Source organism: Apaloderma vittatum, unplaced genomic scaffold, assembly GCF_000703405.1.
Source record: "Apaloderma vittatum isolate BGI_N311 unplaced genomic scaffold, ASM70340v1 scaffold11179, whole genome shotgun sequence".
Lineage (NCBI taxonomy): Eukaryota > Metazoa > Chordata > Aves > Trogoniformes > Trogonidae > Apaloderma > Apaloderma vittatum.
The window spans coordinates 32,475-54,333 of record NW_009735823.1 but is presented as its reverse complement, the minus strand read 5'-3'; the positions used below and the strand labels follow the sequence as shown (position 1 = coordinate 54,333).

The 21,859-nt window shown below is 41.7% G+C and overlaps 1 protein-coding gene across 1 annotated transcript in view; it reads left to right on the top strand.

Annotated features, from left to right (window-relative positions):
* The first annotated feature begins 8,723 nt into the window (after window positions 1-8,723).
* CERS3 (ceramide synthase 3) overlaps window positions 8,724-21,859 on the top strand; it is a 28,744-nt gene continuing 15,608 nt past the window's right edge. The window contains exons 1-8 of the mRNA XM_009876743.1: window positions 8,724-8,905; window positions 10,480-10,597; window positions 12,619-12,737; window positions 16,668-16,725; window positions 17,601-17,651; window positions 18,866-18,958; window positions 19,246-19,374; window positions 20,591-20,697. Of these exons, the coding sequence (XP_009875045.1) occupies window positions 8,724-8,905; window positions 10,480-10,597; window positions 12,619-12,737; window positions 16,668-16,725; window positions 17,601-17,651; window positions 18,866-18,958; window positions 19,246-19,374; window positions 20,591-20,697 (857 nt within the window). The remainder of the gene's footprint in view (window positions 8,906-10,479; window positions 10,598-12,618; window positions 12,738-16,667; window positions 16,726-17,600; window positions 17,652-18,865; window positions 18,959-19,245; window positions 19,375-20,590; window positions 20,698-21,859) is intronic.

Genomic DNA, 21,859 nt, shown 5'->3' with positions numbered 1-21,859 from the left:
TCGAACATTTCTTCATCTGCTGTGTTGAAACAAGCGCAAGCGAAGGTGCTTGGCATTACTGCTCCAGAGTTTCACCGCGTAGATACATAGGATGTGGGGATCGCCTTCAGTCGGAAATCTTGAAGTGCAGCTTTGCTGGGTGGGTCTCGGAAGAATTTGAAAGAGTTCCCTAGGTAGGGTGTGTTTACCTTTGTCAAACTAGCGAGCATAATGCCTCTTCCCTGCTGATGTGCTTGTTCTCTGTGACTACAACATCATAAAGGTAGGAATTTCTTCTTCTTTCCTTTTTTCTGTTGTTGTTTTTTTTTTTTTTACCCCTGCATATGTCAGATTATGGTCTGAATCATTAGTATGTGCTGGTCTGTAACATTGTCTTGTTTTGTGAGGGAAAATTAGAGTAACTTTTGATAGTCTTCAGCTAAGGAAAGGAGTAGGTCTTAAGTTTTACATTCCAACCTATGAGAACTGCTTTATTTTAGAGAAAAGTGGTAGGGGTTAGTTGCTTTTCTACTCCTTGTATCGTTATTAAGTGCTTGTAAGAGCACTTCTTTCTGAACTGGAAGGGGGGAAAAATTATTAACAGAAATAATAATATTCAATAATTATATAAATGTGATTGCATCAAAACTCCCTTGAATTTAAGTTGCTCAAAAAAACTAGTTCTAATTTTGTTCTGTAAAAAAATGTTCTGTAAGAAATTCGGTTTGACAGTTTTTTTGACTTACCTGTTGAAGATGTGAAGCAGCTAGTGCCATAAACAACACATTTAAGCAAGTTGCCACAAAAGGGTCTGTCATAGTAATGCTGTAACATTCAGATGGGGGAACCCCATTTATTTTAATTTTTTTTTATCCTCTTATTTTTGTAATTTGTACCTATTTTTAGCTACCTTCCTAGCTTGGATCACATCTTCAGCTGGGGTGCTGCTGGTGAAGCAGAGGTTATGCTGGTACACATTTAGCCGAAGACCTCTCTCACATTTGTTAGGACATGAAGAGGCTGCCAAACTATGGCTGAAATGGTGGAATAGCAGCTCCCTTCTGGCTCCTCCTCTAGCCGGCTTTGTGGGTGGAGAATGTCGGGACAGGTTAAACTCCTACAGGAGGAAAATTGCAAGTAGTGAAGTGCAACAGACTCTGATTGCTGGTCCAGGATGGTGCAGAGATCATTCAAGTCCATGTATGAGCTTGAGCTGCTTTGTGGACGCCGTGGCTGAAGCCCCCGTTTTGAGAGGCTGCAGACAGGATGGTTTTCCAGGGTGCAAACGCACCAGCCCTGTCCCTTTCCCTGCCTCCCAAGGGCTAATTTAAAACCTTGAGTCATCTGCTGTGCAGGTGGAGAAGGCAACAACCTTTGCCTCGGCACCCTCGGGTCCTTTCTCTGGTTCTTTCCTATTCTGCTGGTTTCACACGTTTGGCAGGACTTGCGCTTCCAATAACGCGCTCATCCCAGCCCTCGTGTACCTCTTTGCGGTTCCACTCTTCTCTGCCCTTAGCTCTTGTCTTAAATGACCGGGAAGGCTCACAACTCGGGTAAAATCTCCATTATGTAACATAGCATTTTAAGTGGGGCTTCGGGATTTTCTTTCAAATAACATTTTGGTAAGTGACAAAAAAATAATGATTTCTGCATCTTTCCCCAAGAGTAATAATTTGAAGAAAAGTGTCATACTGAAAAGATTTTTTTTTTCCTTACTTTCTGGCTAGTGTTATTAACAAGTTCTTGAAGTAGCTGTGTTGTCCCTCTAGGTCTGTTCAAACTTTTTATGAATTAAACATCTATTAAGAACCTGTAGTTTGGATAATTTTGATTTTCGTTTGGGTTCTATTTGTCCCTAAAGAACTATTTTTCCCCTCGAAATTATTGAAGGTAATTGAGTTTCTTCATAGCTCTTTATCCAATTCTATCAATGTAATGGATTTTTAAAGTTTAAAGGCAGACATAGTTTGCTCTGTAACTGTACCATGCAAGAACAGTATTTCACTTTCTTCAGCTGCCTGCCATCAGCTAAAACCATTTTAACTGCTCTTTACCTTTGAGTAGAGAGAGCATGGTAACTTTCACCCAGAAAATGAACTATTTCAAACAAGTCTGGTTCTCTTTTTTTCTTTTCCCCTAGAGAACAGGGAAAAATATAAAATTCACTTGCCACCTTAATTGAGATTTATTCAAAGTGCTATTTTAGCCAGCTACAATATGGTAACCAAGTTACAAGGTAATGTGATAGAACAGTAAAAGAAGTAAAATACTCTAATTGCCCTATAAGTAGGCACTTAAACTGTTTACAGTAGAGATTTGTACAAGCTAGGGAATAAATCTGAAATTAAAGGTCTCACAGCAATCTTAATTCAGCTGGTTTAGATGCATGGAGTATTTCAGTGTTTCATCATAAGAACCTCAAAGTCCAACAGCTCTTTTATTCTGTGCTGCCACTGGTTGTGTGTGTAGGCTTGGTGAGATGTCATTCACACTGGGGTTGTGTGCATTTTGACTGAATTCATGTTTTCACATTGGGACAAACAAGATGAGATAATACAAGATGCAAAGAGATGGTGGGATCGATCCAGATGGAAACAAGTGATGTCTTTCAGCTGGCAGATACCTGCAATGTGCAACTGATGCCTCAATGAATGGTTTTGTGTGGAAGAAAACAGTGGAGGTCAGGGTTGCTCTTCTTGCCCTAGGGACTAACAATTTTTCGGCATAAAACGTTATCAGTGGAGAAGCTAATCTGGTGTCACGTCCTGTGGTTTCTCAAACTTGCAAGTTGTATGTATGTCTTGAAGATGCATAAAGCAGCTGTTGTACATTTGACAGGCTGTGCGGCACAGTACAAACTGTCAGCACGTGCCCAAATATGAAACCATTAAGATTAGGGTTTGGACATACAGGACTTTTTGGATTTTATTATAACTCACTTTTCTGTAGTATTGGGATTATTTTTTTTCCAAGGTATCTCTTAGGTAGTGCTTCTGCTGTCCTCAGTAGCAGAAAGGTTGTACAACTTGGCAACAAAGCGTAGGTCTCATATTTTTCCACCTGTTTCACGGTGCTGATCGCAGTTGGAATTCTTTATGCAAGGTGATTCCTATTTTTAGCAGAACAGGAATCTGCTGAAACTTGTTTGTTAACTTGCATATATTGCATAGTCTTAAACAAAACCTGTGCTATGGTGGATCTGATCTTTATTTACTCTTTTAAACCACTTCTGTTTAACGCTGGTGATTAACAGCCTAGAAAAGCTTTGCTATCGCTTCATATCTGGGAGACTTGGTTTCTCCCAACAGTCACTGTACTGGCTTTGCTAGTTCTACCAAATGATGAGAGAAATAGATGAATTATGTTATTCTTGGTTTTTGCTGATTTTATTTTTCTGTGTTACACTTCTGGAGTCATGCTGCCTAGACAGTGAAATAATACGCTTAGAGAAATTAAGGCTTCTTTCACTTGCATGTTTTAGTGATCCACTGGGGTTTTGAATTTATTCAGTGGATAAGGACAGGAAATTCTCCTGACACATCCTTCAAACCGGAATATTGCCTTCTCTTGTTCTGGTTTTGAAAGTGCAGTTTTTGCAAGTAAGAGCTTTTGTGTGGAGAGCACAATCAAAGCTTTGGCTCTGTTTCTTTTTATTCATTCCCCAGACTGCTGCAGCCAGGCATTCCACTTCAAAGCAGCTCCTGAATTGGCTTTTCAAAATGTAGCCATGAAGCTTTTGGTGAACCAAAATTTGCCCCCTTTTTTTTCCTTAATGATACTAAAAATTTGATTTTTATTTTTTTTTTTTTTAGTTTAATCAAATATATCACGGACCCAAGGAACAGAGCTTTGGAAGAAACTACATTGGTACTTCCCAACTGTACAAGCTTTCCTTTAATTATAAAGGATGCAGCTCCTGAAGTAATCATTCCTGATTTTCCTGTTTTGCACTAGCCCATTTAAAATGCGATGAGGCTACAGAGGAGATCCTGCCTTAGCAAGGAGGTGATTAGGTTTCTTTACTTGGAGTATTTCATTTCCAAGGCGCAGGGGAAATTTCCAGTTTTCGAAAGTATCTTTATTTTATTGCTAGACTGACTTTTAGACCCTTGTAGGGCAAGAACAGTGATTCCAGTTTTGTCAATAAAAATAAGGTTGGTGGTCCCGGTGTATGGGTAGGAATCTGGGAAGAAGCAGGGAGAGGTTTTTTACCCTGGGTTGGGCAGAATGCAGGTCACTCAGCTGTTGCCATTTCTCACTCCTTGCTTTGTGCTGTTAAAAGCTGTAAGGAAAAAAAGTTCTGGGTTCAGCGCTCTTAGCAATAGGAGGTTCAGGCTGGGTGGGCTTTCAGGTTTCTTGTTAGAGCTGGTCCCAAATCAGAACAAGCTGGTCCTTTGCATCTGCTGCCTATTCTCTGAGAGGAGTGTGTGTGAGGGGAGGATAACAGCTCGTGACAGATCGTGCAAACAGATCAGCTGCCTTTGAAATCCAGTACCTAGAGCCTGTTGCCAGCCCTGAAACTGGTTGCCACCACTTGTGGTTACTCTGGAATACATTCCTTTGTGTGGTAACAAGCTCCTGATGAACGTAACCATCTTCGAGTTTTACGCAGATGCCCTAGGAGCCGAGCAAGTCTGGGTCCCTGGCACTGCACTCGCCAAGCTGCACAGAGGCCAATATGTCTCGGCAGGGTAAAACGAGCTTGTTGCAAAACATGCCTCGCTCACCCAAGCGATAAGAAACTGGTTCTCCTGTTTCCCACCCAGATTTCGGGCACTCTCTGAGGAAATGCCTATCCACCTCACCATCCCTGCCCATAGGCCTGCGTGGCAGAAAGGGCAGCTGAAAGAATTCTGCTTTTTTGTTAGTGCCTTCCACCAGAGGACCTGTGGTGGGTGCCTTCCCTTTCCCACTCACGCTGCGGGCGCTCGGAAGAGGTGTTCTCACTGTAAGATTGTGTGTCCAAAGTGTTACTGGCCTTCCTTAGGATTTAACAAACTGCCAAAAATCTTTGGGTTAAAATCAAAGCTAAGCAGTAGAGATGTCACTTAAAATTTATGCGAGTGCTTGAGGTTGGTTTGTGTGTAATAAGCAAGAGTAATGGCCCTTGTGGGGGCAAAACCTTTTTTTTCAGAAAAAGTGGCATGCAAGCAATAATAGGATTTTTTTTTTCTCTCCTATGGCACTGGCAAGGTGCCTTTAACCTGATGTGATGTGGAAGCAGAGTTTGATCTGTCTGGCTGTGCAATCTCTGCCTGGTGAATTGACACAGATGTGGGCTTAAGGGTTCTGCGAAGTCATTCTGCCACAGCTGTCCCAGGCAGCTGGTAATCGGAGGGAGAAGAGATAAGCAAATGGCAGCTGTAGTTTTTCTTACAGACAAAGCCTGCTAGAGACAGCTGACCTGGATGCTTTCTGTTTCCTTTTCTCCAACCCCTGGCCTCTTCTTTCACGATTTAGACAGCCATTGTTTTTAGGGCTGAAGGGATTCAAAGTAAATAATTCAGAATGAAGTGGTCAAGTCATAACGTGGAGAAAGCTGAAAATGAAGATGAGTATTTGGGACGTTGTTTACTGTAGATGTTGTGAATAAACCACAAAGCCGGGTTATTTGTGTGAGTGATGCTGTGGGAGCATTGGAAGAACTTCTTGGCAGAGGGGATGGGATAATAAATGGCTTCATTTTTAAAAGTGTAGTTGAGTTCTAATACTAATTTTAATCGAAGTTTCTAGGAAGTAGCAGGCATCTATTGGTGCATAAGGAGATGCTGACGTTAGTGCTGAGCTGTTGCCAGGTCTTTTATTTGCCTTGAGTGATGCTTCCTGAGATGGAGACTTCTGTCAGGTGTCAGCTTCCTTTTCATGCAGAAAACCGTGCAAACTACGTGTGGGTTGTGTGCGATACTTCTCCGCAAGCTGAAAGGGCCACGGCCTATTTGCAATACAAGAGAAGAGAACCCTGCTTGTCTACGATACATGTGACAAAATAATATTTGTGGAGTTTCTATATGTTTCAGGATCTCTGTTTTAAGTCAGACACAGTCACACAGTCACACAGTCACAGCCACAGCTGGTAGCCATTGAAGAGCAAGAGGGTAGAAAGAGAAACTAAAACACCTGTGTCAGTGCTGCCCAGGTGTGTTTGGAAGGAATTCCTCACTTTTCAGGTGCTCCGGGAACCTCATCATGAGAACGAAAGATAAAGGGAATCAGGAAAACAGCCCAACTACTTAAGCAGCTGCTATTATGAAGATGGAAATCTCCACGATGGCTGCAGTGGAAGCATAGGTTGGGTGTGAGGGTGAACATCCAGTTTAAGGGTAATGAAACCTAAGGATAGGCTGCAAACAGATGTGGAAGCTCATCAACAGTTTTCTGATAATTACTTGGACAATGTTTGTCACTGATGGTCTAATCCCCTGTGTGCTGGGCAAGACCTGGTATAGCTACAGGGAATTACAGAAGAAAGAGTTGCAGAGATCCCACCTTTCTGTAAGTCTGTCTGATATTTGTGAGGAGGGATTTCTGCTGAAATCTGTGGACTCTGGACCAGACCCCAAATGCCAGGATTCCCTTTACATTTTAAGATTAAGCATGTGCTTATGAGCTTAGTTTAATAGAGATGTATTAATTAGTTTAAGACCTGAAAAGGCAGTCATACGGTAAAGCATCAGTGTGTGGAAGGAAAACTTGAATTAGTGGGGACCCCAAGAATCCGATATGAATATATGCACTCTAGGATTTTTCTAGGGCTTCAGTGTTTTGGGTACGTAGTCAGTCACAACCCATCTCACCATAACCCAGCTGTTAGCACTCTGTCCACAGTGTTGTACTACACTGGCCTATTTTTGTTACAGTTAGTGATAGTTTGCAATGCACAGGGCAATTAAAAAATATAGATTATATATTAGGAAGCAAAACTGTGTAATGAGTCTCTCCCTTGGTCTTCCAGGGCAGTTTGCAAGCCTTTCTGTCTGACCTAAAATGTCATGTTTCAAAGCCCTGCTTCATTACCGTGGCGCCTGCTAGCTGTAGTTAAGGGTCTGTTAGCAGCCCCATTATAAATCCCTACTTCCAGGAGTTTATAATAGAGCAGTAAAAAATTGCTCTAGGCTGAAACTCGGCATATAAAGTCTCAGCGCAGGAATAATTGTGATTTCTCCCTCTTTTATTTTTGCCTGTACTTATACACACATAATTCATTCAGTAGGTTTTTACTGTCCCCTTTCGGCATTTAAAAAGATTAAATGGCTTGGTTATTAATATTTCAATACCGACTACTGTGCTCGGCCAGGAAATGGATTCGCGGTGTCTGTTAACCCGGCTCTGCTCGATGGGTACAAGTCACCCTTTCACAAACCAGCTGCAAAACTTCATCTTTAGCAGCCGAGGTGACAGCAATTGCTCATCGAGCTGTTGATTAAATTGGGTTTCAGAGCCAGCCGTGTCTGAACCAGGAAAGCCAGAGGGAGTGTGCTGAGCTGTGGTGTCCTGATACAGCATGCCTGGGTGCAGAATTAACGTTGTGTGGCCCCTGCACAGATCTGGAGGAACATGAAAGGGCCTGAACTAGTGTCTGTCCTCAGCATGATTTGATCTTATGGCTTGATCCTGTGCAAATAGATTGCTGGGAGATCTTTCAGTGGGACATCCAACGCTACAAGGAGACTTGGTTGAAATTCTCCCAGCTCAACTGTTTCCTCATTGAAATTATGGTTCAGTGATATCAGTTATTTCCTCGTATTTTATTTTCTGGTTTACAGGAGGTTTTGGTACGGAAAAGATTGTTAAAATCTATTATTACTAAAAATTATAGCAAAATGACTTATTTCAGCCTTATGGAAAACACTATAGTGACTTCTATTTCTGTTCAATTTTAGAATATTTTTATGACATATATAACATATTTGTACTGTAAAGTCCTTACAACTTGATGAGGGATAACAGAAATTTCTAAATATATAGTGTAGAATGCAAAGGTTAAAAATGAGGCTTTTACAAGAAGGAAGTGTTTTGGCTCAGGTGATATTTTTTTAATTTATTTTCTTCCAGAGCTTATTTTACACATTTTGTTATGATCTAGGATTTGGTCACAGTTACATCATAGTATTTCCTGCAAATCCCTCAAAAAGTTGGCTATACTCTGTAACTTTTATACTTGATCCTGTGCGCAGGTGTTTGCAAAATCAGGATCGAGGTGTATATTGCCATTAGTGTATTGAACAGCAGTAATTCAACAGCAAATGTCTTCATTATTATGGAACCGAGTCACCCCCAGAACTTTCTCGGTTCTTTTCCACTCCTCCGTCCACTTATATTGAATTTATGAAGGCAGCCTAGGGAGGATCAGTTTTCTCTCGTATCTTTTGTGTATTGGGGTGATTATAAATGATTATTGTGAGAGATTTGACTGGGTACTAAGCAGTCTGGTGCAAATGACCAAAATGAGACCGCCGATTACCACCACCTGTTGGATTTTGAAGGTCTTGCATTGGTTTTTACCAGCTCAAAATTTACCTTTATTATTTTATGTTCTGCTAGATTTTAATCCCACCTGCATACTCTAAACCGACTGAGTTCTGGTGGGACCTGAGCTGCCTCAGCTGCTTGTTCCTTCTCTCTGGGAAATGTCCTGCCAGCTGGGAACTACCATTTTGCACAACGGGGTTTGATAAGTTTTATTTGATATGTTTTATTTTTTATGCAGAGGGAGTAACTTTTAATTATCTCTTTCTTTGCTTAGCATGGCGCACGTACTAAAGACGCTCAACAGCTGGTTCTGGTGGGAGAACATCTGGATGCCTATCAATTGCACATGGGAAAATTTTGTAGACCGTGATGGACTTGTCTTTCCAAAGCCACAACAGTTATATGCCACGATCCCGTATGCCTTTGTATTGCTGATTATCCGATTCCTCAGTGAAAGGTAAGAAACATAAAAGCAAATTAATGGTAATGTTAATCCTTCTCAATGCTACAAATTTTTGAATAATAAGATATCATTAGATCAATGTGCTTTTGGTTTTCTAAAGGAGGATTAGTTGACGGTTTGCTCAAAAGATCTAGTACAGATAATCTGGCAGGTGAAAAAATGGGAAATATTTTCACTATTAAAAACATGTGGCTGTGGTCCAATCTAGAAAGAAAATATTTCTATCTAGCTTTCCTAGAGATGCATGTGGACAATTCCAATTATCCTCTTCCCCTAGAGATTCGATTAATACAAAACCATTCTGGTTTCCTTTTGCTTTTTCTCCTTTAGTGGCAGGGTGGAGGTGTTCATCCTCCAAACCAAACCTCTACTTTTGTTTGGTTCTCCATTTATGTGAGGCTGATAGACCCCAAGTGTCTAGCTGCAGCAAAACTAGGTGGAGCAGAGGAATCTCAGAGTTTCATCTGAACATTTTTTGCAGATCTAATAATGCTGATTCCTTTTTTTCTCACTTTGGCACTGATGGATTGCTTCTGCAGCTGGAATCTTGCGGGACAGGCAGAAGTTGGCTCCACAGAAGAAAGATACAGATATATTCAGATTTGCAATGCTTTGACATATTTATATTTGTCTTTCTTGCTTGACCTTTGGTGGTTTTATTGCTCTAAAGAATGTGATTAGTAGTTTTTTATAATTATTTCAGGATAGAATGAGGAAATTTGGAATGTCATAAGTTGGACAGACTTGAAAACAGAACCAGATAAGATCATTCGTATTAGAGATCAAAAGTAATTTGGATCATATGTTTATAACCATTCTCAGTAAATGCTTGCCCAACTGTGTCTCACTGTGCTGCTATTGGAAATTACTCCTGTGAGTAATTAGCCCACACATCTGGCCTGCAGTGAATCTGCCCATTAAAGAGGAAAACTGACCGCTGTTATGAGTAATAAGGTATCAATTGCTGATACCAGCGGGAGTGAGTGGGACTTCTGTAGAAGAGCCTACCCAAGAAGAAGAGCAGAACATTTGGCACGCTCTGCAGCGATTTGCGTTGGAAAATGGAAGAGAAAGAGAAGCCTTTGGTCTCTGGGGGAGTTGGTGTGTGCCACAAGCTGGAGGCCACAAGCCAAATCAGTGGTAGCCCTGTGAAGCAATGTGCTGAGTGACTATCTGCAGCTAGGACAAAGTATCCCAGTAGCAGTTTTTCAGCTCACGTGGAGAGAGCATCTGTTATTGTTTCATTCTCCCTTACTCGTTGCTTAACTCCAGCATGCCTCTGAAAAGCACAAGGACACAAAAATCAGGATATTTCCTTTCATTTTATAGCATTGCATCACCACAAACTTGAGTCCTTGGGTCTGTTTTTTTTGCATAACTGCTGATACGTGATGGTTCTCTCCTGGGATTAGCTAGAGGGAGGTTTCTTTCTCTCACAGTGCAGGGTCATATCCTAGAGCAGATTAAATTGCTTTGCATTTATTGTCTTCATATGCTGCCATGAGAAAATAGCTGAGGTCTTGTAACTGTGTTGTATTTTTAAAGTTTTTCATGCTATGTCTTTTCAGATATGTTGCTATACCTCTAGCAAAAGCTTTAGGTATAAAGAATGTAAGACGTGTGAAGCCACAGCCTAATCCTGTTTTAGAGAGTTATTTCCGGGAGTGCTCCAAACATCCATCCCAAGTAAGGACTCTCATTCTTTTGAAGCTAGTTTTGGTTTTGGAAAATCCCAAGTCTTACTGTTTCAATCAGCTATCAGCAATGACATCATGGGATGAGTTCCAGCTGATTGACAGATGACTTAATTTATTTGGGTTTTTGTTGCTGTTCTGCTGACAAGGGTGTATGGCATCCAAAACACAAAATATGTTTAAGATGTTTAATTTTCTGGCATGCTATTCTAGGTTAGACTGTTAATATTTCCAGTGAAGATCAGTGTTCCATCTTTAACTCATTCCGCCTGGAGAAAACATCAGCTGACATCTGTTGTTGGAAATTGGTATCATGTTTACTGCAAGCAATAATATTGGAATGCTGGCATGGAAGCCTTTTGATCCGTTGTATTGCTGTGTACTTAATCCTGGCTTATGTGAGAAAGAAAAACAATCTTTCTATTACCTTGCTGGTTTTTTTTTTTTAAAATTGAACAAGAGAAAAAATTATAGCCAATGTTTACCATCTCAAAAAATGAGGCTACTTGGTTGTTGATGGGAAAAAGGTACTTTGATATGAATGTAGCCTCAGAAAGTTCACTTACGTGACTACAGTTACCAAATAATCTCAGTGTTCCTACACAGTTTTTGAAAAGTATGTGCTTTCTAGTAACGAGAAGTGTTGATAATTATTGCTACGTGGAACTTGGCTTTCTATCCTTAACTCTCCTATTCTCTTACTGTTTCTTTTGCCTGATATCATCAGGAATAGATGTATTCGTGTTCACATATGAGCTCTTCTCTGTCTGGGCAAGTATCCTGATCTCTCTGTTTCTTACCTGCCTTCTGCATGAGTACCATTTGACAGTTATTCTCAGAAAGGAAACACAGCATTTTTATGCTTGTCAGTACCTGGAAAAGACTGAGGCTGCCTCCTTTAGGTGTCCAGCTTGGAGACCAATGTGCCTGAAAAACCACGCAGAGGCCTGGCTATTGGATTGAGGGCATCCATTCTCCATCAAAATAGTCATTATTCCTGCCTGGCAAGTGGAGAGCTTCCCAGCCAGCAGGGTGGGCTGGGCACAGAGGCTGTCTGCACTCCTGCCCTCCCCGGCAGCTGAGGTGCCTTCACCCACATACCAGAGCTTTCTCTCAGGGTAGGAGACTAACTAAACTGGACTTACCTTGGTGGAGGCAGCACCACTGCCACCCACAATTTGCATACTGGCCTGGCAGGGAAGGAACTTCCCCAGGGATGAGTCCAACACTGCCTCCTCTCCTGCAGCAGCCCCAGGGGAGGTCATCCCACACCTTCCTCTCGTCAGGATGGAGAGGGAGGAAGCCTTGAGGCTGCTGCATGCAGCACTGGGCACTGAGCACCCAGAAATTCAGGAGCTGCTGTGCCTCGAGCTTAGCATCTGCTATCGTGACTGCACGGCGCAGCCACTTGACCTTCAGAGCACACGTCAGGCACAGACACTTGACTGTCGCACGTGAAGGGCTGGATGTATTTCTTGGCAACTCTCTAGTCCTAATTTATTTCTAGGTGTCAAAAGGCAGTCTGGATTTCACTCAGTAAGATTAACTGGCTTGCCCTGTACCACAGAAGTACATTGGATTTGAAAACACAGCTTGGATCACCTTAATGGCAGGCCCATGTCTCACCTGCAAAACTTATTTAAATATAATCTAATAATTAATTATAATTAGGTAGGTATGTCAACACATGGCGCTTCCTCCTCCAGCGCAACCTCTTGCTTAACTTAAAAGTTGCATCTTTGAAACTATCAGAAGCTACCAGAAAGACAATTGCACAGTTTGTGGACGTGTGTATTTCCTGATTATATAAATTAGCATCTTGAACATCCGGGATTTCTGTGAGCGTCACGCAAAAATTAAACCAGGGAGCCTGCAAGATAAACTCCCATAGATAGTTAATATTAGTAACATTTTTAAATTAAGACCTCAGTGGGAAGCTGATCTGTGAACGACAAAATAAATGGAAGTTACATGGGAGCGCGTCTTGTTGCTAACACTGTTCCATTTTTGCAGTCAGATATTCAAGGCCTTGCCAAAAAGTGCAACTGTACTGTCCGTTTGGTGGAAAAATGGTTTAGGAGACGACGAAACCTTGAGATCCCAACAGTGCTGCGGAAATTCCAGGAAGCTTTGTAAGAGAAAAAACAGGTTTTTAATTATTATTGGTTTTACTGTTTGGGGGGAAAAAAAAAAAATGATTGAGGTCCTCAGGTGCCTTGTAAGGGGAACAGATTTCCAGAAAGCTGGGACTGTCTGAGGGTTTTGGTTTCTGCGTACACAAACAAATTGGAAGGTTTTAGCAGTGTTTCTCCAAGTGGCATGACTTTAAAAGACTAGGTTAACAGTTTCTCCTGGAAAAAAACCCACCTTCACAATATTTTACAATTTTTCTTCAGTGTGTAATAATGGACTTATTTGTAGACTCCTCCTACATAGTGCTTAATGAAGAGAATAGGAAAATACTTCTTCTGTTTGCCAGTAATCATAGGGGAACAAAACTACTCACTCTTGTGTATGTACGTACCCATGCTGTTGTTTTGGATGCCATGTACAGAAGGCAACTCAAGAGCGGGAATTGTGGCTTCCCAACTGAACGATAGCTTGAACATGGAGCACTGTGCAAAACGTGAGCTCAGATGCACTGATGGGAGTGGGCTGTTGGGCAGTTTTGAGGGATAATAGTGAATATGTAAAGAGTTTCAAAACCTTCTGCCTAATTCTGGTCTAATTTTCACTCAAAAGTCTCATTTTTCACAAATATGCAAAGACCTTCCAGCCTAGGCCGTTCTTTGATTCTGTGACCTCCCCAGACCTAAACATTTTACTGATAACTATTCTATTGTTACCCAAAATCTTATACAAATTGTGAATCCCCAAATGGGCAGGGCTTTACTTACATAGCTCATTCCTTTTGGATACTGAAATTAACTGTACCAGTGTAAAACACTTTCCTAATTTTCTTTTATATTTGGATTTTGAGTAGCATAATTACCTTGGCAAAAATGCACATGATTATAATATTTAACCTCTTTTTTTGTGTAGATTAGCTTAAGGAATGAGTGTTAAAAGCTCAAACTTGATTTTTTTTTTTCAAGATTATTTTCAGTGTGAATCAATACGATGGTTTGATGATGTCCTCTGTTGGGCATAAAGCCAGCTGATAGACATAGATGTGTGTCTCATAAGTCAGAGTTGAGTAAGCTGACTCTGTGTTGGTTTTGTGGACCAGTTAACTTGGTGTTTACAAATGACAGTAAGATTTCTTGCTGTTGATATAAGACCTGCTTGCCACGGGTGCATGTCTCTAGTAACACACAGCCAAAGACTGAAGCTAAAACTTGCTCAGCAGCTCAAGTGAGAATGAAGCAAACAGGTTTCTCTTGTGCAATTTTGTGAACCTTATTCTGCTCTTTGTTACTGAATATAATTGGATGCATTTCTCAAGGCAACAAACGACGAACAGAGTTATTCCACGCTAGCAGTCACTGTTACAAGCATTATGAAACTTTTGAAAGCCTGCAATCTCCAGGATCATTTTTCTGAATCACAAGGAAAATCTGATGAGCCAGATCTAAACCATACTTAAGCTATTAGTGCTCCCAGTTAAGCAACACTGGAGTTTGGAAAGCCCTCTGCACGAAACTTTCCTTGCCTTAAAAGACTTGCCAGCCTTTAACTTCACCTGCTAAATTCTTTTTAGTTCAAGAGAAAAGATTCCTGTAGTTAAATCAGAAAATTCTTTTGCGTAGCTGCTGTTCAGTGCTCTGCCTGGTGGCCAGGTTTAGAGCTTTTAAAAGGCACTCGGGTAAAAATCGGTGACTTTGGACGAGTTTTACTTCAGGTTTTGTTCACCAAATTCATAAAGAAGCTTGGCTAAATGCAAAATGAGGTAGTGCTCTGGCAGTGTTGCACATATAGCGAGTTATCTGAAGCCCAGAGTGTTTGTTGCCACGTGTGTCCAATATATATTAGTAGGGCTGGGGACTAATGGCACAGTCTTCTTAGGTGCTTCGTGCTTTGGATCCAATTCAGAAAACCACTTACACTTTACAGTCAATGCAGAATCAGTCCCGCTACGTTGACCGGCTGCTCGCACCTCACTTGCATGAAAGAGGAGGCCTCAGGGCAGAATGAGCCCTTCAGTGTGAAGTCTGTCCCATGCCACAGAATCGAGAATGTCAGGGATTGGAAGGGACCTCGAGATCATCCAGTCCAGCCCCCCTGCCAGAGCAGGATCACCCAGAGTTGGTCACACAGGAACGTGTCCAGGTGGGCTTTGAAAGTCTCCAGAGCAGGAGACTCCACAACGTCTCTGGGCAGCCTGTGCCAGGGCTCCGGCACCCTCACGTTAAAGAATTTTTTTACTAATGTTCTTGTGGAACCTCCTGTGCTCCAGGTTGCATCCATTGCCCCTTGTCCTGTCATTGGACGTCCCTGAGAAGAGCCTGGCTCTGTCCTCCTGACACTCACCCTTTACATATTTATAAACATTAATGAGGGTCACCCCTCCTCCAAGCTGAAGAGACCTGCAGGGTTGTTTTTCCTGGCATCTCTTGGTTAACTCTGAGCTGGCTATTACTCCTGGATTCTGCTCTCCCCTTCCCTGGGCTCTCCTAATTTTCATCACATCCCTTTGAATTTTTCTGTCTGTGCAGTGGGTGTTTTGCAGTGTTAGTTGTCCTGATCTTTTGTTTGTTTGCTTTTCTTGTAAAACGCTGGCTCAGCTGTTGAACATCTCATTCTTTCACCTGGGGTATCAGCCTCCAGGTAATGTAGGGCTCAGAAAGGAAGGGCTGCTTTTACCAGACAGGTTCTCCTCATCATCTCTCATGTGGCACTTCGCTAATGTTTGCCAAAGACCACAATCTCATTTTTATACATCTCTCAACCTGTTAGTGCCGTGTAATTCTTGAACCTCTCTGTCCTTCTTCAGAGGTTCTGGGAGGCTGTTTGCTGCTCTTCGCCAGGATATCTCTTGTTCTATACAAAGTTCACTCTGGGTGTGGGGCTACGCGCCTGTTCCCGTGATCACGACCTTTCTTAGCGTGTCGAGTTCTGCAGTGTTTTCCTACTGATCTTGAAGAGCTGCTCTGGGAAAGGTCAAATGTGTTCCTGCCAAGGGGAAGAGTGGAAAGGAAGAAATTTTCCATCACCTGTAGAGGTGGGAGTGAGAATGCTCCGACTGAGTCTCCAGCCGCACCCATTCCCCGGGACAATACCTCCCACGCAGGCTCTGGAGTCATTACAGTGCTGATTGCTGGCTCCACATCACCGCATCCTGCTCTGACATACAGAAGCAACAACATCATTTGCTGAGATACACAAGAACTTTTTTCCCCTTTGCTGACTTAACAGATCAGTGGTGAAACCCTGGAAGTTTTATCTGCTTTGATGGATATCTGTTTAAGGCCCCAAAAACTTAGATCAGGCTAAGTGCTGGCAAACACAGTGAAAGATTGAGGTTTATAGTTAATTCAGACCTCTGTAGTAAGACATAAACCAGTCCAGTAGTTGTTAAAGTTTTGAGGGGCTGCCCTGTTTTCAGTAATCAGTGTTAAGACAGATCAAGAGAAATTAACTCAGCAGTTGACATCGGTCATTGTAGGCGCTCCCAGTGTATCATTGGATTGGAAAGTGTGTGCCACATGGCTGAAAGACCTTCTGGGGTCAGGAAACTGTGAGATGTTCTTAGGCCACTGTGAATATTCTTGAGGGATTGATACAGCAGGAAATGTTGCTGTTATCGAACATTCATTTTAGGGAGTTTATTACATTTGCTGTGACCATGCTCTTGATGAGATCATGCCTGGCTGGAAAATTACTACTGTAATCACAGTCAGGGTACTTGTATTGTGATAATGTAAATTAATTTATTTCTTTAGCAATTAGTCAAAGCTTAAGTAGTTAAATGTTAATAATTCGGATATAGTTAATATTGGTCAACCCTTAATGTAGAGTGTGAGGGCGCATTTATGTGAAGATTGTCTGTGATATACAGACAGTGATTGCAGTAATTCTAGCTCAAGACGCTCTGTTCTTATTTGTTCATTTTAATTTTGCAGCTGGCGATTTTCATTCTATCTTACATCCTCCATTGCTGGATTTATATTTCTCTATGATGTAAGTTAATTTTTTGAAGGATTGATATTCTTAGATGTTTAACAAAATAAGGACTGGTTTCTAATCTTGTTGAAGCCTGTTAAAAGACTCAGTCATTTTCTTTGGGTTCAGATCTGTGATATATGTAATCTAGATGAGAGGCTGCAATGTGCACCGAGGTTTTGCTTAATTTTGAAATTCTCTTTTGAACTTCTGTGCTAAGGTAATTTATGAGCAACCAGTATTTTTAAGGCAAGTTTCAAGATGGCTTTACAACTTGCCTGTTAACACCTACAAATGCATCACATGGCCATGTTTTTTCTCCGAGGAGGCCATAAACCTTTTCTGGCAGCACTTTTGGGGGTCACAACAATGGTGTATTTCGTGGCTATTTATTGAGGTGTTGCTGCCGACTCAGAAGCTGGGAATAACAGAGAGAGTGCTGCTTGTAACTCTGTGAGCACTGCCTGGGGTGTCATTAATTCTTGTCCTGAGCAGCCCAACAGTTCTCAGCGTGTCTGCGTTCATCTGGCTCTTCTCCCCAAACACTGTTTATCACCGTGAGCCAGCGGTGTGTGGGACTGGTAAACACAGCAAAATCTAATCGCTGTGGCAACGTATCTTGAGTAACTGCAGTAATAAAACACACACCCACTGCTTTGGATGATGAAATGATCAACTGGAACATTTCAGGTGTCCTGAAAAGTAGCCAAAAAGCTGGGACCAATATAATAAATCTGAGATTTAAGATCCCTTTAGAAATTGGTGGAGAATGGTCATCAAGACTATAGCTTCTTAGCCTGCTCCACTTAGAAATTTTGAGTACTGAAGATTTTGAGTTAAGGTGACTTATTGTTGCTCAGCTGATCAGTCTCTGAATCATCTGTCTTTCCCAGAAACCTTGGTTTTACGACATATGGCAGACGTGGGTTGGCTATCCATTTCAGGTAAGCTTTTTGGCATTGGGCCATTGGCCCGGAGGCATTTCAAGTATTTCCCTGTTGAAAGGGGTAATCCACAGAAGCCCTTCTCCCTCCCACCCGGCACCACCTAGAAAGGTGCGGCACCAGAGCCTTTTGCCTTTCTTCGGTACCTCCTGTTGACTGCTGCAGGACTTCTCCATGATCTGCTGGTGCTGCAACTCATCCCTCCAGCCAGACCGCTGTTATTTCCACCCGTCCCCGGTTACCGGTTGCGCACAGGAGATGTTATCGGTGTTGGGGTTCTAGTGCAGAATGCCTGAGCTTGCGCTGGGCCTGATGATGCTTCGAGCCACAGCAGAAGAGCTTTATTGCAGAGGGTTACGCTGAGCCTGTGTGCTTGCTGGGCCCTGTGGCTCAGTAGAGCATGTGGAGGGAGCACTGCGGTGATTTGGATTGGCGTAGTGAGTCCCTGCTCTGGAGATCTCTGCTTGTGTGCTCCCAAGAGTCACAAGGTTCTCACTTCGTCCTAAAATATTTTACTAACAGTCTCAGAACAGATGACTCTAAGCAAATGGCCTTTTTGCCCACCTGCCAGAGGTTCTTGTGTGCCCCCTACTCATATTTTTGTAAATCTGCAGCTCATCACGCTGCCTTCTTATCCCTGTCCTACTTGGGGGCCAAGAATAAAAAGAATCTTACTTCCCAGAGGAGTTTTCCCAGTTTCTCTTGCTCATAGGACCTGATAACTAAGCCTACTTCCTGCCACATGGGAAATGTATGGAACCGAGGGAGCAGCCAAGCTCAGCCTCTAGCACTAAGCAGATGCATAGGATTTTAGCATAAATAGCTGACATTTTAGTCATCGGATGTGTGAATGTTTAAAATGTTAATTGTTTGCCAAAATGGAGGGCTTTGTTTATTTGCGGTTGTTTGTAATTAAATGCAGAAGGGCTCTGCGTGTAGCTCTCTGACAAAAACATGGTGAAAAGCATGCTACGATTCAGAGGTGGGGGAGGAACTGCAGAAACTAAGAGTTCGATTTGAGTAAAGGTTAAAATATTTGGCTCCCAGAACATCCTTCTTAATGAAGCCCAGAACAGGGATTTAGTTTAGTTTAATTTTTTAAGCAAGGCACAGCAGAGGAGCAAAAGAAGTGAGGATAGGAAAAAAAGAAGTAATTTCACTTGGCACTTGCTTTTTGCTATTCCCAGAGTTAACTGTGGTTTTCTTTCTTGCAGACTCTGCTGCCATCCCAGTATTGGTACTACATGGCTGAGATTGGGTTTTACTGGTCTCTCTTATTTACCCTTGGAATTGACAACAGAAGGAAGGCAAGTGGTCATGCTTATTTGTAACTAGAACCTCTGTTTCTGTGAGGGAGGAAAAAAATATTTGGAAGGAAAAGACCTGTCCTAATCCTGGGTTTGGTGCAGCCACGTGAGGGCAGCATCAGTCTATTCCTGGCACACCTGCAGACCGTGCTCTCCCGGCTGCCAGGACATCTCTGTGTGTGACAAGTCTTGCTCGTCACTTCATCCACACGGAGACCCTCAAGGCCTGCACTTGCTTGGATATACCTTTTTTTCTTTTTTCTTTTTTAATCTTCTCTCTTCTACAGGATTTTCTGGCTCATGTCGTTCATCACTTGGCTGCCATTGGGTTGATGAGTGGCTCTTGGTGTGGCAATTACGTGCGCCTTGGAACGCTGGTGATGTTTGTGCACGATACTGCAGATTTCTGGCTTGAGGTAACCCTGCCCATCTTTTTTGTTTTGGGCATTTTGGTTGATGTTTTGGGGTTGGTTTTTGTTGTCGGTTTTTTTTTTTTTTTGGTTGTGCCCAGGTTGCACTCACTGATATTTTAATCTTTCTGCCATAAGTTCAATATGATCCTTTCCTATCGCCACAGAGACGTGGATTCCTAAACTGTAAGATAAAAAGCTTCTGGGTAATTTAAACTGGTACTCTGTTACAAAATCCATTATGAGAAAAAACCAGAAGTGAACTACTTCAGTACGGAACAGGGACTGGAAATACAGCTGCCTCCCTGGATTATTCTTGTTTTGCTACTAAATTAGACCAAGTTGGCTAGCCTGTGAACAGCTTGTCATGGTACCAATTCTCAAGCAAATTTAGCAGCCAAAATTTTGTCTCCTTCTCCAAACTGGCTTCATTTTGTCAACATTCACACCCTTGTGTTGACCCAAGGTGTACATCTACATTATACGCTTATGGCTGGAGACATTCAAGCTGTCCCTGAGCAAGATATCACAGGTATCTACTGGCAGAAGAAAAGTTTATTCCGGCAAACTGAAGAGGAAGTCCCTTCCCTGAACTAAATATAAATGTTTAGAATTGAGATTAAGAAGTGTTCTGTTCTATGCAGTGCTTTGGTTGTAGAGACTTGCTGCTGGGTTTCTTGGAAGACAAATACGTTTCCTTTAATAGAATTCCCCTGAGTTTATAACACCAAGGTTGAGAGCATGGTTTCATCACCTCTTTTGGTGGCAATGCCAGCGTGAGCAGCCCTTGCAGGCTATTGTGTGTCACTGTTTCTGCTCCTGATAATCTCTCCGTTGTATTGGAAGAACTTATCATGGGGTCATTCAGTTTGGATTGGCCCAAATTAAACGTGTACATACAGGGTTGTTGGTTTTTTTGGCAAGAATGGGGGACTACTTCTTCCTTCAAGTGTTTTCGTGACAGTTTTTATATTCTGCTCAGAGAGCTGTCCTTCTAGACCTTTGATGCAGAATATTTAAAGATGAAAGGAGAAATATAAGCAGAGGATCTGTTTTGATAATTCTTTATTAGGTATCAATAAAATGATTGCTTTAAACGTCAAACTGGGAGGAAATTTTCTTCCTGCTTACGTGGCAGATGAGTCCTTGTTTATGAAAATGCAGAAAGGAATGTATTTCAGAGAGTGTTTGCCTTGTATCTGATGGGTTTTATTCAATGTAGGCAGCCAAGATGTTTAATTATGCTCACTGGGAGAAAACCTGCAATATGCTCTTTATCATCTTTTCCATTGTGTTCTTCATCACAAGAATCATCCTGTTCCCCTTCTGGTAAGAAATATTTAATGTAGTCACAGGCTTTTCTTTCCTTCCCATTTCTGTGGAGAGATTAGTATTGGTGGTGCTGGGAAGAAGAAAGGAATGGATTATACTTTAAAGAGCAGAAACAGTATTTTTCATTATTGGTGGCTAATAAAGGACAGTGAGAAGAGTTGGCCAAAACTGTCATTTTCTTTAAAAAATTAAGTACAAATAGTTTTTAAATGAGCCTCTTGAAAATACGCTAACTTAAATAAAGGCTTTTATGTATTATTTAACGTGGTTTTGTAAATTGTAATTAAATGCTATGAGCTCCTGCATTTTCAAGGCAATTGAGCTACTTAACTAGAAGAAATCATTTTCCCTTTCGTTCCATCCCTTCTGCTGTAGCAGCAAAGTCAGATTACAGTGTCATTCCTACGTGATTGTAGTTAGTTTTCGTGTAGAGCCTTCTTTTGCTACCTAGTTCTTAGGCAATGCCTCACCTCACTCGCTCGTGTGAGGAACACTCAGAAAATTTCAGGTGAACCAATTAATTTAGGAAGTCAATGCAAATAAATCATAACTTGCTGATTACATGACGTTGGAGTGCTATGATTTAATCTGCTTTGGAATATCCACACGGATGCTTAGTGCACTTAATGCTCCGCGTGTTTAGCTTTTAAAAAGTGCTTAATGTGTTCCACACTCGGAGTTCGGTTGACTTGCTCTCGTTTGCCTTCGTGGCCCCCCATGCATGTGGACAAACCCTTAGAGGCACAAGCTGGTTAATCGTTTTGAAAGTTGATTAACACAAGGTTTTAATTTCCTGTGGTATTTTCTCTCAGAAATGCTGATGTCTTTTACTTTATTATTATTTTTCGATTAACTATACACGTGATCTCCAATCATTTTGCTTCGCTGAGTTTCTTGTTCTTGAGCTTGGAAGCAAAACACGATGAGATTAAAGGGACTCAAAAAGCCCTAAATAATATAGAAGTAGTAAAGTCTGAAGAACAACAAAGCATACGTTAATTAACAAAAAGCCCTGTTGCACAGCCTGTAGGATTTTCTCTGGAGTGTGGATTTCAGATTAGAAAGAATTTGAATAAACAAAAAATGGCACAGTCAAACTCAGAGTTGCATAGTATCTAGACCACACAGAGCTCAAGATTTTAAAAACCAGGATTTTTTC